At 34.0% G+C, this 20,500-nt stretch overlaps 3 protein-coding genes across 7 annotated transcripts; 1 reads left to right on the forward strand and 2 right to left on the reverse strand.

Moving 5' to 3' along the window:
• Positions 1-315: 315 nt before the first annotated feature.
• On the reverse strand, positions 316-3,211 carry LOC120774719 (5'-3' exoribonuclease 2 homolog). Its single transcript, XM_040104473.1, has one exon. The coding sequence runs from the start codon at positions 3,096-3,098 to the stop codon at positions 453-455; it is 2,646 nt and encodes an 881-aa protein (XP_039960407.1). The 5' UTR covers positions 3,099-3,211; the 3' UTR covers positions 316-452.
• A 285-nt stretch (positions 3,212-3,496) lies between these two features.
• LOC120774760 (cysteine-rich hydrophobic domain-containing protein 2) lies at positions 3,497-6,521 on the forward strand. Of its 4 annotated transcripts, none has more exons than XM_040104523.1 (4): positions 3,497-3,851; positions 4,435-4,943; positions 5,417-5,627; positions 5,727-6,521. In XM_040104523.1, exons 2-4 carry the CDS (start codon positions 4,828-4,830, stop codon positions 5,892-5,894), a joined length of 495 nt encoding a protein of 164 aa, XP_039960457.1. In that variant the 5' UTR covers positions 3,497-3,851; positions 4,435-4,827; the 3' UTR covers positions 5,895-6,521. The 4 variants fall into 4 exon arrangements, with proteins under 4 accessions (XP_039960457.1, XP_039960464.1, XP_039960475.1 ...); XM_040104530.1 differs by having other exon boundaries at positions 3,497-3,756; XM_040104541.1 differs by having other exon boundaries at positions 3,497-3,735.
• A 919-nt stretch (positions 6,522-7,440) lies between these two features.
• On the reverse strand, positions 7,441-19,469 carry LOC120782201 (putative uncharacterized protein DDB_G0277255). 2 transcript variants are annotated; one of them, XM_040114349.1, is made up of 3 exons: positions 19,221-19,469; positions 9,653-10,446; positions 7,441-9,541 (listed from the first exon to the last, which is right to left on the reverse strand). In XM_040114349.1, exons 2-3 carry the CDS (start codon positions 10,392-10,394, stop codon positions 7,935-7,937), a joined length of 2,349 nt encoding a protein of 782 aa, XP_039970283.1. In that variant the 5' UTR covers positions 10,395-10,446; positions 19,221-19,469; the 3' UTR covers positions 7,441-7,934. The 2 variants fall into 2 exon arrangements, with proteins under 2 accessions (XP_039970283.1, XP_039970282.1); XM_040114348.1 differs by lacking the exon at positions 19,221-19,469 and adding an exon at positions 13,125-13,950.
• Positions 19,470-20,500: the final 1,031 nt, after the last annotated feature.

The following is a 20,500-nucleotide window of genomic DNA, read 5'->3' on the forward strand; positions in this document are numbered from 1 at the left end:
TTACGCACTGTGGTTCGGACGTTCGGCGAGTTACATAACGTTTCGTTTTTTTGATATATAATATATATGTATGTATGTATGTATATACATATAAGATAATATAATAAAATGATACCAGGTGTATTCCGACCAACGAATGGTTTTTTGATTGGATTAATAATTTGCAAGCCACAAATAAAAAAAAAATCGTGCAATATTGATCTTTCGTCCAAAATAAGTTTGTTGTAATAATTTTAATTTTTCAATATAGTAATAATACTTTAAAACTCCATCAGCGTGAGAAAAGATTGACCTAGCCGCACAAAAGAAAACAAATTTATAACGGCTCGAATAAAATTCGCCATATTATTTTATTTATTTTTTTGTACATAATATCATATATACATATATAAATCAATTTACTTCTATAAATCTTTCTTCAAAATTAAGGAATACGATTATTTCTAAAATTCTTAAAATCTATTGTTTGGCTGTCCATATGGATTATACCTCTGAAATCTATTATTTTGGTGACCCCCTCTATGCGGGTTTTGTTGGTGGTTTCTGTAATTATTGCCACCAGGGAAATTGTTTCCATGATTGTTCTGAAAATTGTTGTAACCAGATCTAGACTGAAAGTTTTGTTGAGGATTTGGTCCTCGCGGATAATGTCCCCGATTGTTTCCACCCATGTTAAAAGAGTTCCTTCCCAAACTGGCCTGAACCATTCTGTGTCCACCGGCACTTAAATGCCCAGTTGGGAGGTTTCTATTGAAACCGATAACTGGTCTATTGTGACCAGACTGACCTTCTGATCTAGAGTTTAATACATTTGGTGGGTCTATTGCATTAGTAAGACGTATGGCAGGAAAAATAAAATCGCTGTCATATTCTGGATCCCGAAAACGGAAGGTTATTATTTCGTTCGACATTATATTAGGTAAACCATTTATTGGTGATTTTAATGTGCCAGAGATTTTTATGTTATCTTCTGCTTTTAAAATACTTCCAGCCATTCCATCCAAAACCACCTTAATTTCTTTGTCCATAGAATTAAGTGATTTCAATTGATGTTTCAACCACTCAAATTTATGATGCAATTGTCCAATATATAAACGGTTGTCGCCTCTCTTATTTCGCCGGACTTCCTCGTCTGTTAGTTTTTTATAAAGAGGTTCAAGTGCTTTAAAAAGCCTCCGCTCGTCAACAAAAGGCAGTAAAGCTACTCCTTGCCAAGCAAACTTTTTTCCATTTAAATCAATTTTAAAGTCCTCTGGGTAAAAATCGATAATTGGTGAATCTGGATCAGACATTAATGTTGCCCATGGTTTTGGAACATGAGAAGAGCTGGCGGCTGGAAATACACCCATCAACTGTTCTAGTGGATTAAACGGTTTTGTGCCTTTGTCGAAACTGGTAGATAAGCCAGTAATGTTCACAAAATCGGATGCAAATGGTGCGTAATGGTATGGAAAATACCAATCCCATGATGCACAACCTTGATAATAATATTTTAGAACCCAGCAAAGTCCACGCACATATTGCAAAGCAACTGAATATCGAAAGCCTTGATTATTAGTTCCAACATCAAACTTCGATTCGTAATACCGATTTTTGAAACCAGCTTCATATAATCTAACTTCGTCATTGTCATTTTCGTCAGAATCGTTATCAAGACCTGCTTCTGCAGCTGTTCTTTTAACCCCTTTTTCATTTTGAGTTCTTAATTTTACAGCTTCTTCTTTATAGTTAAATGCCTGCTGTGAATTCGATGCTCCTCGATTTACCGCTGTTGGTTGGAAAAATGAGGACACACCAAGACTTTCAGCTTTATATTCGTTTTCTCGCTGGCGCTTCTGTCTTGCCTTAAATACCAGCTCTCGGCGTTGTCTCTCTTTAAATATATTATCTTCAACATTACCCAAATCCGTTAGAATCATTTGAACACGTTGCAGATTGACTTCTCCTGAATTCGTTAAATAGCCACCAGTCTTATATACACATTTTTTATATAATTCCACCAATCGATCCACTGCTCCTTCTCTAATTTCAAGACTTGGTAAATGTGGTAAAAAGTCATTTCCAACAAAGAAGCACATAAAAACCCAGTCATCCAAAGCACGCTCAAAATCATATTTAAATGGTAAATTGGGCATTTCTAATGTCTTTTTAAGGTATTCTCGAAGAACACTCAATCTTACGAAAATAAATCTAACTTCAGCGTTTATGGGAACGTCCGGTTTAAAGCTTTCATCTTTCGACCCACTTGCATTTCCTAGTCCTACACATTTCTGCATTTCATGTCCATATTGCTTACATATATCACATGGGCGAGGTTTATTTGGTAGAAACTCTTCTCGTATGATTGTGAAATTCGGTTCATGAGTAGCAAGCCCTAACATAATCAAATCGGCATCTGCACCACAAAGTACATGTTGAGTATTGGCATCGTGATCTGGTTGAGCCCTTTGTTTTCGAATATAGTCCATTATTTTGTGTTCACCTTCACCAGGGACATTCGCATCTGACAATACTACTTTTATTCCTTTCCAAGCTGGGTTTGTGTTCATACGGTCGTGTATATAATAATGTAAGCACTTACTTAATCTGTCCATAAACGGTGTACCTGGTGTTATACAATTGGAATCGAAGTGTTCCTCGTCAGTTTTTTCAGGTGGAAGTATATATCCCTTGACTAAAAGTTCGTCTCGAATTTTTTGTATTTCCATTCGTTTTTCATTTGTTTCCTTAGCAGCTCTGAAGCGCCGGGACCTCTGTTGATTCATTTTCGCTCTTGGCGCTACACCGTCAATTGCCATATATAATAATTTTCGAGGGCGGACAATACCAAACAATCTGTCAATGCATTCAAATATCGCTACCATCATTTCATCTTCATTTTTCGGGGCTGGCTTATCTTCAGGATGTGTGCATGGATGTATGATACCATTCATATCCAAATAAAGATTATCAAATTCAATTCCATTAGGGTTTGGTAGTGTAGCGTCCTCGTATATTGTTTGTCCGGTGTTTGGATCCAAATTCTTGTTTTCTACACAATCAACGATGACACATGCATATTTCTTACTTAACCATCTAAAAAATGCCGGAACTCCCATTATAGTAACTTTAAAAACTCCGAATTTTCTTACAAATTGCTAAAAAAAACGAGGAATTTTAGTTCTTAACCAAATAAGCGGACAACATGGACAATGTTAATTATCAATAGACACGATATTGTGAATAGCAATGTAATGATTCATTGCAGCTAACTTTTGGCTGATGAGTTTGCTTTCAGCGTTGTTTTAGCTTTAAGTTTTTTTAATAAATGCAATTCTAAGAGTATTTTGGAAAAAATCAGTCCTTCAATTTCAAACATATTCAATATAAATTATAATTAAACAATGCGTAAAATATTCTATCTAATAAAAGCGATAAACATCTTTTACTTATGACCTTCGCCAACAATAAGCGGTTCTCCAATGAATTATTTTCAACGGTATGGCAACGCTAGTGTTGATTATAAAACAAAAGGGATCAAAAATACAATTTTGCCAATGCTAGTGATTTGTTATTAATAGTATTCAGAAAATTGCTGTTAACAAATGAAGTGCAAAGCCAAATAAAAAGTACAGACTTTTATAAGAAAACTTTTTGAATTAATTGTAATGAAAATACTGTAGCAGTAGTGGACAAACAAATTATGTGAAGCTTATACATTTGTGAATCGTGATAATTGCGAAAGGTTGTATCGAAGTATGTGGCAATTACATGAAAGTAATAATACAAGAGGTGTTAAATGACTTTCTCACAGTATTACATTTAATTTTGGAGTGTGCTATTATTACTGTGCAAATCAATAAACGACTAGTGTGAGTTCATATCGTTTTTGCTTTGATTGAAAATAATAAATGAGATATAAAGTGATAATTGCATACATATAAAGAATACTTTTGTATATCACTTTAACTCGTTCACAGTAGTGCAATGCAGTTGTGCATCATCGACGTTTCCATTTCCTTTATTTCGTCATACTCTATGTTTTTGTTTGGGGCAGCTGTTCGCGACCCAAAGTGTTTGAAAAATATCGATAGTCAACCCATTTGTTTTTCCTATCGATAAAGCAAAACATTTATAAAATATTATTATATATTATAATAATGAAATAATTGTTTATAACAACGATTGGCATAACTCCAAGAAATTCAAATTCAAAATCAAATCAACATTTAGTTGTCAAACAGATACTTCTATTTGTTAGGCTCATAATAGTCATTCAAAAGTTTCTCTAATCGATAGTACAGAGTGATTTCGATACTCCGCACAGCTGCTTGAGTTAATAAAAGATCTTTGTTGAACGTAATTTTCTCATTGGAATTAATTAGATTTTTTATTGTCTTGTCTAGCAAATTTTAATTTCTGTTACTTATATTTTTTATCATAAATAAACTCTAGAATACGTTGAAGATTACGAAGTCAACAAAAAATCCCAGATAATACAAAATTTATTTAATGGAATACGTTTGTATATATAAACAAAAGTGCATTGAAATGAATTGCAGCTGTAGTGAAATACAAAAAGAAACACTATAACTTAGTGATAGCCGTAATAACAACAAAAAGGCATTTAAATTATTATGGCGTACAAAATCTTCGAAATGAATTATTGAAATACTTATACATATTTGTTATTGGTAAAATTGCTTGACGGGTATAAGAGGAAAACACTAACCAAACCAACTACAAATCATTTATTCGTGGCAAAAAAGAAAATTTGTCTACACTTCCCAGTCATCCTTGACATCTAATTCTTTGGTATTAAACTTTTGTTGGTCATCTGAGTGGTCAATGGCTGACTTCGATGCAATTTATGAAGACGAACAACTGGAGGAGCACTATGAAGATCAAATGGTCGCACCTGTCCCAGAGCCAATCATCATACGAGGTGCTGGTAACATGACAGTGTAAGTTATATGCAAATAATTAAGAGAGAACTTCTTATTAAAGCACTGTCAATAAACATTTATTAATTCATTAATTAATAAAAAACAACGTCGAAAAAGATTAAGCAAAAATTGCTTTTATTTTTGTGAAAATGTCTGTAATAAATACAATTTTCACTTTTTTCCCTTCGCCCATTACTTAATTTATGGTCTTAATTAAAACATGTATTTTTTCTTATTACTTTGAAAATATCACAAAATCTTTTTAAGTTTGAATAAAATATTTCACTTTTTTTGGAAAACAATTATTGAAATTAGGCCGTTGTCTCCTCGAGGAAACCCATGTAACCCTTTAAAACAATTGAGTAAATTTAGATGAATATTCTTGTTCATTTCAGTTGTCAAAACATTATTCTATTCCCAACTATTATTATTATTATTAATACAAAAAAGTAATAAAATATAATAAATTTTTGAAATAATTGTAATTACAGATTTGGTTTGAGTAATCGTTTCAACATAGAATTTCCCTCGGGTCTAGTTTCGCGTGTTGCACCTGAAGAATTCAAGGCAACAATTGGACGTATTAATGGTATTTTGAAGAAAACATTACCAGTAAACGTGAAATGGCTATTCTGCGGCTGTGTATGCTGTTGTTGTACATTGGGTTGTTCTCTTTGGCCGGTCATTTGTTTGAGCAAACGGGTATGTATGATCGCACATCGCATAGAAATAACAAATTTAGCAGCAATTTTATTACTGCTGATTACTAAAAATTAAATTATACATGTTGTGCAATTCTAGACGCAAAACACTCTTGATAAGCTGCTTGAATGGGAGAATAGCCATTTGTATCATAAACTAGGCCTACATTGGCGACTTCATAAGCAACAATGTGATTCAAATTCGATGATGGAGTATGTGCTGCGTATTGAATTTATACCGAAGACGCCTATTTATCGTCCGGATTAAATAAGCAGATTCGATCTACAAGAACATCATTTTAAGCGGGGAATGGGGGGTTTTAAGTCGGCCTAGCTTTGATTATGTATAGAGTTTGAAATAACTTTTATTAGAATAACTGGAAGGAACTATAAATACTAATTAAAACCAATCGAAACTATTAGTTTGTATATATGAACTTATACGTATTACATATGTATATGCACTTGCTAATAACTAATATATAAACGGTAAAAAATGAACCGTCAGCTGATATTGAATTGCCATCTGTGCGCAACTAATTATTATAAATATAGTTATTATGAATGGAAATGTAAGGAAGAGTTTGAAATAATTTTGTTGCGAACGATTTAAATGATATTTTGGGGTTGCTTTTATTTATCTTTTTTTTGCTTTCACTCATGCGCATGCTATGGTCACTTAGAAAAATATGGCAAAATTAATTTCTGCTGATTAATTTCTGTAAATGTGATGAAAAGTATAATAAAACATTTCTAATTTAATTTTAATTTACAAGAATTTAAAGAAAACAACTAATATTAATTGAAAGCATATGCTTCAATGAGAAGATTGTAATCGCTTAGAATTAAGTCACTTACATTTATTTAAAAAAATGCTAATAAAGATTGTATATTTAAAATAAATAAAGAAAGTTTTTGTTTTTTCGGTTAACAAGTAGTTGTAATTTCCTCTTTTTATTACTCTGAGTGTGAAAAAATTATCTTAAAAAATGTTTAAGAAATTATTATTCAAAAGAAATTATATATTTTTATATTGGTATAAGATGGTATGTACATATGTACATATATGTATAAAGCATGCCATTATTTCATTTTTAGATTTTAATTTAAAATATATACTAAAGTTTAACACGATTGTGTCAAGAGGAATGAATGAGTACTAACAAAAACATTTCAAAGGGAAAGCGTTAATAAATCAAAAATTCAAAGTAATATGTAGTTAGGTAAATTAGTATGTTCAAAATTGTTAATAAAATTGTGTACCCTATGAGTTTAAGTAAACAATATGGTTTTATAATTTTGTCCTGTGACCTTGTTTAAATTGCATAATTTTTAATACTATACCTTGTCCAAAAAAAAGATGACTTCACTCTTCTTTTCAAATAAAAAGATATCCATACAAAGATTTGAGTTTGTTCGATGAGTTTTTGGGCCTGCCGTTAGATGACTTCGATGACATTCAACTTGAACTTTACCATCCAAGCTAATCGGCTATAACTGTAACAACAAAAACATCGATCGGTTTGTATGGCACCAATATCCTATAGTAGTCCGATAAATGAGCAACTTCTTGAGGAGAAAAAGACGTGTACAAAACTTCAGATCGATATCTTAAAACCTGAAGGATTTATATACAGGCAACGGACGGATAGCCGGCTAATTCACTACTTAATTATCGAAGAGCGCTAACAGAGTTCGTTAATCTCTTTCATACACAAGGTTTTTATGAATGGCACGGGGATATACCGAAAAGGGCTCAATGCATTACATTTCAAGTAAATCTTTGTTTAACAATTTTCATAAATTTCTTTTTTTTTATTTATACATTTACTTTAAAACAAAGATGTTATAATAATCCAGAAAATATAACGTATTAAATTTAACTTAAATATTCATTTCAAATTAAATATGCTTTAAAATATAGAATTATGGGCAAAACAATATTTCATTCTATTTCAAATTAAATTAAAGTTCATCTAAACATTAATTATTTTATGCTTATATATTATCAAGTCTTCGTGCGGCTTTGGAATGTTGCGCGATGGATTAAATTAATTTGTTTTCGATGAAAATTCTGTAGGACTTCATTAAAATAATAATGCATTAATCTACTATTTGATCACATGTTATACACAAAAATATTGCGGGGCTCCAAAGCTTTGAAAATAGCTTTTTTACCTCCAACATTTTTGCTTTAGGGAGTACGTACAAGCGTTTTCACGCTGGAATGTGCATTGCACTTAACTTATTATTAAATGTTTAATACATATGTATCTATGTATATTTGAACTCTTCTACTTTAATTCTATTAGCCAAGTATTTGTATGGGATCGGAGGTAATGCTATTTTTTTCACCACAATCTTTGTCTTCTAGCGTATTCTGCGCTCCACCTGGTTTTTGCGCCATACCACCAGTACCATTATTCTGCAGATACTCGCTAACATCATACTCGTATCGATTTTGTTCATCGTCCTCATCGTCGTCTTCAGTTAACTCCAGTTGTGCGTGTATATTTCTCATTAGTACTTTGACGTCTTTTTTACTCTCCTCCAATACTTCTTTACGTTCAACTTTTGCTTTGTTTAGACCGTTGAGAAGAACCTTCACATTTTCCCCAGAACGTGCTTGCATTTGTCGTGTGGGCGCTTTTCTATTATTCGTAAACTGTTTCTGAGCCTGTTTCTCCAGCCTCTTCTTACGCTTTTCCAATTTTACTGCGCTTCCCAAGAGTTCTTTGCTCATCTGCTGAAACTGCTGAGCTTGTTCCTTGAATGCTTGCATCAAGAGCGCATCTTGTCGCATCTGAAATTCGTGTTCCTCTCGCGCCAATTTCATTTGACGCTTGAAAAATTCGTTGATCGCCTCGCGTTGCATTTGACGTAACGAAATAGCCATATCTTGCAATACTCTCGTATAGCCTTGGGTGCGTTCGTTGTTATCTGGTGAAGGCTGTTCTCCGCCATGATGCGATTGCGCTTGATATATAGAATTGTCTTCCTCATTTGAACTGTCATTAAGTCCATCGTCGTTGAATTGACTACTATAATCCAATTTCGCCTGTAGCGATGTGGGCTTTGTAAGCGTTTCGGGTGCGCGGCTTACACGCTTTGGCGGCATTGCATTCATGATTGATGCCTTTAGACGTCGCTTTCGTGATTCAATCTGTTGAACTTGTTGTTGTTGTGCCTGTTGACTGGTTGACGGTCCATCTGGGAAACCGTAAAAAGGTTGAGGCGCTCGGTGTTCGTGTGGCGCCACTGCTGCTGCATTAAGGTCGGACATTACAACTTCTTGTTGACGTATGTAAGGGTGCACGGCAGTTTGATGTCCTGGAGTTGTGATCGTGACTGTCTGTGGATTTATATTGGCAAGTTTTCGCGTAAATGTCAAAACGTTGTTGTTGGAGTTGCCTTTGCCATTAATGGCATATGTGCCACTACTATAGGCGCTACTAAGCCGTAATGTATGTGATGACGGATTTATGGTAAGTGGTGGCGGTGGTAAATTTACGTTAGAATCGGTCGTAATCTCGCTGGGCGGCATCTTAGCGAAGCGGGCTATGCGTAGCGGTGGTAATGGTGCTGAACTTGATGTGTTGTTTGCAGCTCCTGGCTGTGCTTGGGATGCACTTATGCCTGATTTAGGCGTACTCGTAATGTTTGGTATTGATGTGGTAGTAGATGTGTTGGTAGTGGTTGAAGGGCGTGTGGACCGTCGGCTTAATATCATTATTTCTGGTAGAGATTGCCGTTGAGGTTGTTGATGTTTTGACTGCTCTTCGGCTGGTACCTGCGGAGAATGCGATGTCGATACTGTTAGTGCATTGTCTTCGTCTGTTACTTCTTGTTTAACTTCGGTTTGAAATTGTATGCTGGCTGTTGACTCCTTTTCCTTAACATCTGAACATTCATAACCTGTATTGAGACAAATAGAAATTTATATGAGTTAAATGTTCAGCTAATAATAATAGGGGAGTAATATAAAATTAAAGTTGAAACTACAACCTCAAAACTGCATATACACACCTGTATCTGCGGGTTCTTGCTTAACTAGTCCCAAACGAAAACCAAATATCGGATGTGCCAGACCATTCTCTTCGTCTGATTCGGGACCAGCAACACGACTATCCAATGAACTTTTGTCCGTCACACTATAGCCCCCTTCAACACCAGATATAACCAATTTGCTTTCACTGCCATTACTACAATTATTTGGTGTGTCACCATTTGAATCGTCACCATCGAGTGATGTGGTTGAGTTTCCACAATCACTGGTCGAACGGCCTGAGCAGCTGCTATTGGCGTTTTGCAGCATTTTGTGCAATTCCTCATAGATCGGTTGTGGTATCATTTTTGGTATAATGCCATTGCGACGGGATGTCGTGTAAGTCGATTTGAGAAATTTCCACTTGGTCCAAATTTGTACATGTGATTTCTTTCGGAAGCCGCGTAAATGCATTATCCTTTCCACTTTACGAAATACTAGTTCGCTCTTTATAGTTTTAACGCTAAGCATTTCGAGCGCTTTTATTTCTTGCATAATGATCAACATTTCCATGATTTCATTGGTGCGCCAGAGATTGCGCGGCATGGCGTTGTTGTTCTGTATGGGCGTAAGTAAGGCATCCACGTCGCCTACAATGCCGGTGGCGGTCGCTGCCGTATTCAATAATTGATTAATGTGCTGTTGTTGGTGCTGCATGCTTAATGTTATGCTCATATCTGGATTATAACCGTTAAGGTGGTATTGTCGCCTTGGCATTAGCATTTATGAGCTGTTTTAATATTCAACCGAAAGCGGAGCGTTTGGTTGGCGCGGACTGTAAAACGATAAGAAAGCGGCACTGCATTAGGATTATTACTGTTATAAACAAATTAATTTAATAATAATTTAATTATTAGGTTAGGTTAAGCTATACTGATTTTCTCTCAAGCCATACATACTAAACCTTAGTCTATAGATCCTTTATAATGCTAGATGAAGGTTCAGTTTAATGAAGCTGAAGTTTACATAGTCAATGCTTCTTACAATGTTTAATAGCGGCTTGATATCTAATATTGACACCGTTTGGCGCATTTCCTGTACTGGTTCGGTGCCAAGTTTCCTTTTTAGCGTATTTTATGTACTGGTTCGGCAGCCAATTGAATGGCACATTATCTAATCTCATCTACTATTCTGTTTCCCGGAATGTCCTTGTGGTCCGGAACCCCGTACATGTTCAACGGCTTTCAGGCAACCGCTATATCTACTACAAGTATCTCCCTGCTTCTAAGGATATTTCCTGACGCAATGCGAAGTAAGATTATTGTTTTAATTGCAACTTGGCTATCGACGTATGTATTGATGTTATGCCGTTTCCAGAGACTTAAGATTGAGGTCACAAGTTTTTCATAGGCTCGAACGACATTGTAATATTATTTTTATATATATTTTCTATCGATCGGCTAACTTACTCCCGAGTACATTGTGGGAAATATTTATAATTTTTATAAATATGTATGTGATTTTGGGCCGAGTTACCCTTAACCAGATATTTACTATACTTCGAAAATTGATTGAAACCACTCATAAAATACGTTAAAGCACCAAAAGTAGTAATAAACCTATATGTCGCCACTTCTGAAAATGTAATTCCAGAAAATATCTTAGCCTCGTCTAAAAAGGTATCAGCCTGGCACTCTGACTGTCATACTATTTTTGTAATCTAATGCGGAAAATATTTACAACGGAACAAGACAAGACAAGTCGAAATATATCCTGTTATTAAATAAACATCTCGCTCAATATTCATAATATTAATTCAAAACAGGCAATTATTCCAACACATTATTGCTAATATTCGTAAGTAAAGTCGTTTGTTGTTTTTGGTCATAACCTTCTTATACCTCTCCATACTTCTCGAGAAACATTCTGTTAAAAATGTATGAATGTATGTATGTTTTGTGTCACAAGATTGAGCAATAAGTTAGTTCTAAGAGGTGGACTGAATTTGATGCGATGTCCAAATGTCTGTAGACTGACTAGATCTGAAGCTTAAGAAAAAGTCGAAAACTCCTCTGTACTGGAACGTTTATGTAGAGAAAAGCTAGGATTTAATTTGTGTAATATTGCTAATTAGCGGGTATAAAGAAAGCACTGAGGTTCTATGTAGTCTATATTGCTTACGTAGTTAAAGCAACAATCGAGAAAAAGACAATTGTTAATCTAAAAAAAAAACCGGGCAAAACTGTGATTTGAGATTAAGGGATATCAAAACCGGATAATGCGGTTATTCATAAGGAAAGAGGTAATGTCGGTACATTATGATTACTTATGCAGGACAATAACTCAAATGAATAGACTTCTCCGAAAGCAGTATTAAAACCTGTTTTCAGTTTTTTAATAATTAATTATATTTAATTTATTACGTCTATAACTATATTCGTGCGGTTTGCTAATGTTTCGAACAAGCGTTGAAAATCTTTTGTCTGCTTACGACAATCCTGAACGCAAAAAATTATAAGTGAAACCTGATCAACCAGCCATATCAAAGGCAATGCCTAATATACACGATGCTAAGGTATTGGCTCTGTTTTTGGTGGGATCACAAGGGTGTGCTGTATTACAGGTATAGGCGCAAAAAGCGAGCGGAATTAGCGACTAGTCACGAGGCAATAATATTCCATCCTGCCAACGCTCGGCTTCATGTCGCGAAACCGGTCAAAACTATTTGGAAAACATCAGCTGTGAAGCTTTGTCGCACCACCTTATAACCCAGAGCTTGCCGCTTCTGACTCCCTATCATATGTTTCTGGAATAAAGTTCTAACAGAACAGGTTATAAAAATTTGGTTGGCATAATTCTTGGCCCTTAAGTCGGCGCAGGGATGGAGTCTAAAAAATGCCAGAATCATGGAAAATATTATAACTGTATGTATGTACATATTTTTTATAAACTTTAAGATTTTAATAATTTTCTTAACATTTCAAAATAATAACCATGTTTTATGTAGCCTTTTTTCCTCAATGCTACTTAAAAATTGTCTTTTTAAAATTATGCAACTAATTCAAGTGTGAAATCCTTTTAAAATTCCAAATCCTGGCATTAACAATTTTTTAAAGTTACTTTAGTTGTGTTTACAGGTACGATACCGTATTGGCATCAGAATATTCCGTAAAATATTCAGTAATTTATTTTTTCGCTATGAAAATAAGCAAAAGTTCGAAGTTTCTTCATCTTTAACTTTTATATGACATTATACTGTAAAACCGTTAGGTGTCAAAAAGTTTACATACATATATCTTATATTATACTCACTTTAAAAAACCCTTTACTTAACGGTATAAAAAGTTTATGGTTGTAAAAATACGGCAAATAAAATTACTTGTGTACATATGTACTTATATGCATGTATTTTTTATATGATATCAATATAATTGGATACAATATAATATACGTACATGTAAGTATGTATACATGTATGAAAAATTAAACTCAATGGAACATAATCAAACATACCAGCAACATCATTCCAAATCTGCAACTATTTACTTCCCTACGCTTCAACGTTTTGAATACTCTGTCGCTAAGAACGATAATGGGAGTGCAAATGACAAACTCGCGAGAGCGTAAACAAATGAAAAAAGCACGTACTGCAGCGAATGGCGGTAGGTTCTGTAGTTCGATGTAAAACGAACGCTCTCAATTTAAATTTCTTGATAAAAAATTTCAATACTGAATTAACAAACACAAACAAGAACTACATATGTATGTATGTATGTATAAACGCAGTAATGTAAGTAAACGATGAAAGATTTCTCAATACACAGTGGTATTAGTGGAAAGACGCTTTCCTCTAATTTCAAATAGCAGGGAATAAAGCTATTGTCATCCACCACACACCGATGGGCCGGTCTACTGACGAACCGATTTAAGGGATTTCAATTCGCAGCTGTAGAATTTGTCAACTACAATAAAAAGAGCAGTAAATCGGCAGCGACGACGTAAACGTTAGTAACTATCGAAGTGTCAATTAGCAAATTCTACAGCAACAGAATTTCTAATTCTGCGTCATGCCTTTTGGGCGGTTTTTGAATTTTTAGCAATCCCATATTAAACTTTATAACAAATTGTTTATAAATTTTTTTTTGTTTGGTATGCAAATAATTGTTATTTCACTGATTTTGATAGTAAGCAAAGTGTTTTTGAATATTTTTTAATTTGCATGTTTATGTGTATGTGCTTGTATCTTTTTTCCACGCTCTCTTTTGTGGACACACTATAGGCGCTGCTGTTATGAAAATTTCGAAAACCAACCGCACTAAGCGAACCAACGAGAATGACTGAAAAACTGAATTTACGAACTCGAATAACCAACTCGCCACTTTGGCTTTGGCCGTTGTCTGCTTGCGGTGGGTTGTGCGTCGGCAAACGTCGTCAACGGCATGATTTCAATACGGCTACCATAAAAAGCGTCGAGTATCACAGATCTGCCACTATTCATTTTCGTATTCATATCTACGTTTTTGTATTTACTACGAATATTGACATATGGTATGTACATATATATGTAGGCACATAAAAGTTTGATTTCGCAGTATGGTTTCCCATCCCAGCTTTAGGGTTTGCTTTCGAATAGGATTTATGTAGCGTATTGGATTTTTTTAATTTTTTTCCCAACACAAAAAATTACGTACAAACTTACACGTAAGTTGGTGTTTTTGAAAAGCTTTTTTTTGCGCAGGTTATGTTAACCAATATCATATATTAACACACACACATACATATGTAAATATATACATATAATACATATATACATACAGTGTGCGACAAAACTAAAGCACGGAATCTACCTTGTCGGTATTTAACTGGATAAAATCATAAATTAGGCATTACGTGATGTTTTATTGATTTGTATTATTAGTTCATGTATTCTTCTTTTAAAATTAGCAAAAATTAAACAAAATAACTTATTAAAAAAATATATAAAATACCATATATGAAAAACTCCAAAAATTTGGTGCGACAAAACAAAAGCACGAAATGGTTTTATGATTGAAAAATTTATGTCTTTCAATATTTGGTTGCGTATCCCTTATTTTTCAATACAGTTGCACATCGGCTAGGCATGGACTCAATTAATTTATTTGATATGTCCCAGGAAATGCTTTTCCATGCTACCTTCACTTGAATGTATAAAACGGCCTTACCATTGGTTCTCTATGGGATTGAGATCAAGTGATTGTGCGAGTCGCTTCAAAACCTCATTCCTGTTATCAACAAACCACTTTTTTACACAAATAGCAGTGTGTTTCTGGTCGTTGTCATGTTGATAACTCCATTTTAAAGCCATTTCTTCTGCAACATGTGGCAGCATTAATATTCTGAGAAATATTTTTATGCTTATATTTGTCCATTATACTGTTTATATGATGAATTTATCCTATTGCATTCCCTGGAAAACAACCCCACACTAGTACATTGTCTCCACCATGTTTCACCGCGCTTGTTTTATAACGTTGATTTAGGCGTTGTCCCTTCGGTCTGCCTACCAGCTTCAGCCCATCTCAATCTTTGATATTAAACTTCGATTCGCCAGAAAAAAGTACAGTTTGCCATTTGGTAATCGCTCAATTTATGTGCATCCTCACAAATTCCAATCACGCCAGTCTGTTCTTTAAATAAATAATACGGCTTTTTTGCAATAACTTGCTACAGGTAGCATGAAAATTCCCCATCGACAGCTCGACGTTGTATGGATCTCTGTAATATATTTAACCGTAATTGTCTTACAATAGATATTGCCGATATAAAAGGGTAATTTTTTATTGCCCGAATGACTCCGTTATCCTCTCGTTCGGTTGCTCTCCACGGCCGTCTACCTCTATGCGCTGTAACCAAAGAGCTTGATTTGCCAAATCAGCTAAATGTTCAGGAAACATTAGGATGATTTATTCCAAACTTTTTTGCAATAGTCATAACCGATTCTTTTTTCTTAAAATCTTTAACAAATTTTTTTCTAAAATGAACAGAATACTTATTTCGAGCCATTGAAATATCTTTCTCTTTAACATACAACCAACCGTACTGAATGACGAACTGCAACTGAATATGCATTAATATTTTTCTAATTAGGTAATAACTACACATATCCAACATTTTTGATCATTAAAAACCGTTTGACAAACAATTAATGTGCAATTAATGTAAATTCTTAGTTATGTGCTTTTGTTTTGTCGCACCAGATTTTTGGAGTTCTTCATATATTTAATTTTATATAATATTTTAGTAAGTTAATTTGTTTAATTTTTACTAATTTTAAAAGAAGAATACATGAACTAATAATACAAATCAATAAAACATCACGTAATGCCTAATTTATGATTTTATCCAGTTAAATACCGACAAGGTAGATTCCGTGCTTTAGTTTTGTCGCACACTGTATATATATATATGTGAGTTTGTATGTATGTAAGAATTTTTATATAATGTATTATCAAGTATTCCCAAGATTTTGATATAACATTTGCCTGCTTTAGTCTTGATTACTTCTGATTACATTTTTTACTTGCTTTTCATCATTAGTGTTTTTTCTTTGTCGTTATACTTTGATTTGTTTTTCAGTTCGTATTCGGGTGTGCACTCGTCACGTTCGAAACGAAAGAGCGTAGATACGAATAATCGCAACTTTAGCGAGTAGATATCCAGTAAAGTGTTTTTGTTTCCACACTGACATAGTATTTCAGCACACAATGTACCAGCATTGTAGAAAAACATTTCGAAAACTCGGCTGTCAGGCTTGTTGCTATCACATTCTCACTGAATTTCATACACCAACACACACTTGTTTGAATGCTGGCGCATTGAGTGGAGCGTTCATTCCAACCACCTTTTGATTTGATTCTCAAACCATTCCATCGTTACCACGTGATGATGATAGATTTCAATTCAAAGCGTAACCCAGCACACCATTAATCTGATAAAAAAAAGAAAGACCGAACAATCAAAGAGAGGGGGAATCGTTGAAAAATAGTTCTTTTAAAAATGTGCATACATACATACATACATATAAACGAATGAAGAATTCATCATGTACTACTCATTCATAGTCACTTAGACCTTTAGAAGCAGTTTTTAATATTTTTGCAGCCAAAAAAAAAACGTTTTCGATAGTGTATGCAACGATGGGTACTAGTTAAATTTCGCATAATAATTTATAATTGCCAAAATTTTGATTTCATTCTAAGTTGGCTGTATGTACATATATAAGATAGCTAGTTAGGGTCTAAAGTGGGGAAGAACCTTTCATGAAATCAATGGGTTATAGAAAAATCTAGCTGTTTCGAGCATACATACATATGTTCGCTTTAGTAGTTCTCATATAAATCAAATACTCCGAAATAACAGCTAAGAATCGTAAAAGGTTTTAAAATAATGACCGAAAATGTATCACGAATGTATATTTTGCTATGTCTAATCTTTTCTTATTTAATTAACATAGAAGCTCAAAAATATTCTGCTAGTTGGTACACAGCTAGTCATAAACTGAAACGTTTGTGTAAGTTTGTAAGTATGTACGTATGTATGTATGTATGTGTAATATACATATATGAATGTTTACTATTAAAACAATAACGTCGTGAAAAAAACGACTTAAGATATAACCGAACAAAGTTCGTATTTTCGAACTGTTTTTGTAATTTCGAAAGTACCAAAATTCACACAAACATATATGTACATATCAGCTTCGAATTCGAAATTCTACTACTTAAACACTCGAAAATATCGAGCTTTTGCAAAATTAGGTTACTTCAAGGGATGAGGTTTGTTGATTTTGAGTGGAGTGGAATTAATGAGAGGAAAACGCGTCAACTTGCAGTAATGATTAATTGAATATATGTACATATATGGATATGATTGTGCCTATGCATGCGCTGCAGAGAAACTTTAAAACGCTGAAGCTGTTTTGCAAGTGTGTTTGTACATGCATACAACACAACCGCGTTGCACAATTCTGGTTTTATAGGGAGCTTTTATTCTTTCCGGAAAGATTCTTTCGATGAAAATTATATGTTATTCAATGATAACAATCATAGCCTTACTGTTCCCCTAAAATGTGTGAATGTGTAGCCACTTAACTGAAGTATTTATAAATATGCTTATGCTCGTCCTTACTGAAGCTGTCCGTTACACGGCCTGACGATCCAATTCTCGGCTTAATGCTCTTTCAAACTGACATGAGCTCGTAGTTTCAAACATCACCGGTTTTTGTACAAATCTCGTTAATTTAGTATTGTGTTATGTTATGGTAGTAGGTAATGTTAGAATTTGAGAAAGAAGATAAATTCGCAATGAAGTGAAACTGCATAACATTTGCTTTAGTGCAAACAGTTACATGGCAACTAATCATTGCAGAAAACTTGCCTTGGAACTTATTTGTGCAGTTGCATTGAGAGAGGAATACCGAAAGGAAATAAGATAAGAAGAGAGTATATTTATTTATAAAAGAGTATGGTAGACAAAAATGATTATAAGATTTTAATCGTGGTAACCACTTAAATAAATTTCTTTATCAATAATCTGTATTATATAAATTATTGCAAAAAGCTTGTATTATTTGGGGCGCTGATCAACGCATTGTCTTGAGCTATGCGCTTTTAAGCACCGTGAGTTTAGGCCATCAAAGGCAAACACAACAGACGATGTCCGTACAGTGACATACGGTCGAAATAAAAATAAAAATTGACAAAATTGCGGCGTTTAAAAATTTTTGATTTTACCCAAAATTTTGAACGTTTTTGGTGTGCCAAAATTCGATTTTGATCAAAACGCTGGTAGGTCATTATACGAGAATACAGATTAAAAAGTTAAAAAGTAAAAAAGTTGTTTGTCTCTGAATAATCAGTGCAGCAAAAAACAAAAAAAATCAGATGAACTGATAAAGCTGACTGAAATGAGCGACAACACTTTCGAAGCCTGTTACTAAAATACTAAAAAAATTCTATGAAACTTTAGTTGAGTATTTTAAAAAGTATGGACTACCGAGATATGATAAAATTTTTTATTTTTTTTTTAATTTCAAACCAGTTGTGCCTCTTCAGTATGGTTAACCTCCAAAACTTCTTCGATACACTTATGTATTTTACTAATTTTAATATTTGATTTTAATTATATTGTTTTCATTGTACACTATATAACCCGTTATTTTCGATTAAATGCTCAGCAACTGATGGCAACTTTATTAATAAAACAGTTGGAGCGACCTCAAGTAGATCTTCCCCAACCACTAAAGAAATGAGACGAGTGAGTTAGATGACGCTCAGGTAAATGTGTTATTTTGATGTAGATGCATATAGACATACATATATGTGTATGTATGTACATATGTGCGCATGCACTAGCTGAGAGCAGTAAGGTAGGACCGGTATGATAGATAAAACCAAGTCTAATGGGTCTTACTCAGAACATTGAGAACAGGTAGAAATGAAAGAGTTTGCCAAGTTGTGAGTAATTACAAAGAGAATTGCGCTAATAGAAAGTAACTATGCATACATAGCATAGATGAAAATGGACTTACAAGTGTGTAGAATGGAAAAGGAGGAAAAGCAAACTTACCGGTCGTTCGCTCGCTAAAGTTGAAGCTGCAAAAAGGAACACAATTTTCAAAATAACCAAAGACGTTGTCGTGAAATGCAGTTTCTACTTTTGTTGTTTTTGTTGCGAATGATGCTGTTGCTGTGGCGTTCTAACTACGAGCAAGTTGAGTGGGGCAGGTTAGGAAACGCGATTGGTCATGCAATGAGTATGCTGCACGCACACTTATACACATATACATACATATATATTTACTGTTAAATATGAAGTAGTAGGAAATTCGATTTTAGCTTTTAAAATTTTTAATTAGTAATAATTTCGGAAAACACCGTAACTCAATTTTGTCTAATCATTTGAAATGATAAATACGTTTCTTATCAACTGCAAGCAACTGATAACTACAAGATAACGAAACACAAAAAACTTAATTTTTTTTTTTAATTTTGAATGAAAATTTTTGCCGCTTGCCGTTCAAAAAACTAAAATAAACCGTTAATAAATGAAGTGTAACTACATATATTTTGTAAAATCAGTTACCAAATATACACACGAATATGTGTGTGTACGATAAATTCAAACAATCTGCGAAAATTGCTTCCATGTACATACATATGTATGTGTGTGCATGTATAATACTAAGAAATACCGGTGAGCACACAATGGCCAATCAACCAACCGTTGTAGAGCTCCGAATGTAAAAATTGTAAATTAGTTTGCACACAAAACACATCTCTCGAGTTAGAATCGCGAGTCGAAACTAATTTTGGAATGGAAAACTTGCCAGTCTTGTAGTGAAATTACGAAAATGCGCTGAAAACAAGCGTTAGCACTCAGTACTTGATACGCGCCACGACAACAGCTCTTCTGCTCGACAAGCAACTTTTTATATTTATTAATTTTTTTTTTATTGTTTCATACATTTATACACACACACACATGTATGTAAATGTTGGCGTTGTTGTATTGAAGCCGGTACATATACACCGGCAACTGTCTCATTGTTCGAAAATGTCATACGAATACTTTGAAGTAGTAAGTAAGTGCCAGCAGCCGATACGAAAACGATACGAAAATACGAAGCAGCTGTTGGGAAATTGTATACGCCACTAAAATGTTATTGACGACGCGCTGTGATTGCACAATGGACTCAGAATATTGAGCTATTTTTTTGGTTGGCTGTATTCTATTATTACTTGTGAAATTTTTACTGATCCTGAGGGTATTTATTGGTAGTCGGAAAAGTATTTTCGTATTTCTAATCAAACTTCATACACATATTTTTTTATATTTATATTAATAAA

The sequence above is a fragment of the Bactrocera tryoni genome, chromosome 1 (assembly GCF_016617805.1).
Source record: "Bactrocera tryoni isolate S06 chromosome 1, CSIRO_BtryS06_freeze2, whole genome shotgun sequence".
NCBI lineage: Eukaryota > Metazoa > Arthropoda > Insecta > Diptera > Tephritidae > Bactrocera > Bactrocera tryoni.

Excerpts from the sequence above, each read along its gene's own strand:
- LOC120774719 (XM_040104473.1), bottom strand. The coding sequence starts at position 3,098 with ATGGGAGTTCCGGCATTTTTTAGATGGTTAAGTAAGAAATATGCATGT.
- LOC120774760 (XM_040104523.1), top strand. The coding sequence starts at position 4,828 with ATGGCTGACTTCGATGCAATTTATGAAGACGAACAACTGGAGGAGCAC. Across the intron at positions 4,944-5,416 it reads GGTGCTGGTAACATGACAGT|ATTTGGTTTGAGTAATCGTT; the intron begins GTAAGTTATATG and ends TTGTAATTACAG. Across the intron at positions 5,628-5,726 it reads TCATTTGTTTGAGCAAACGG|ACGCAAAACACTCTTGATAA; the intron begins GTATGTATGATC and ends GTGCAATTCTAG.
- LOC120782201 (XM_040114349.1), bottom strand. The coding sequence starts at position 10,394 with ATGCTAATGCCAAGGCGACAATACCACCTTAACGGTTATAATCCAGAT. Across the intron at positions 9,542-9,652 it reads GCAAGAACCCGCAGATACAG|GTTATGAATGTTCAGATGTT; the intron begins GTGTGTATATGC and ends GTCTCAATACAG.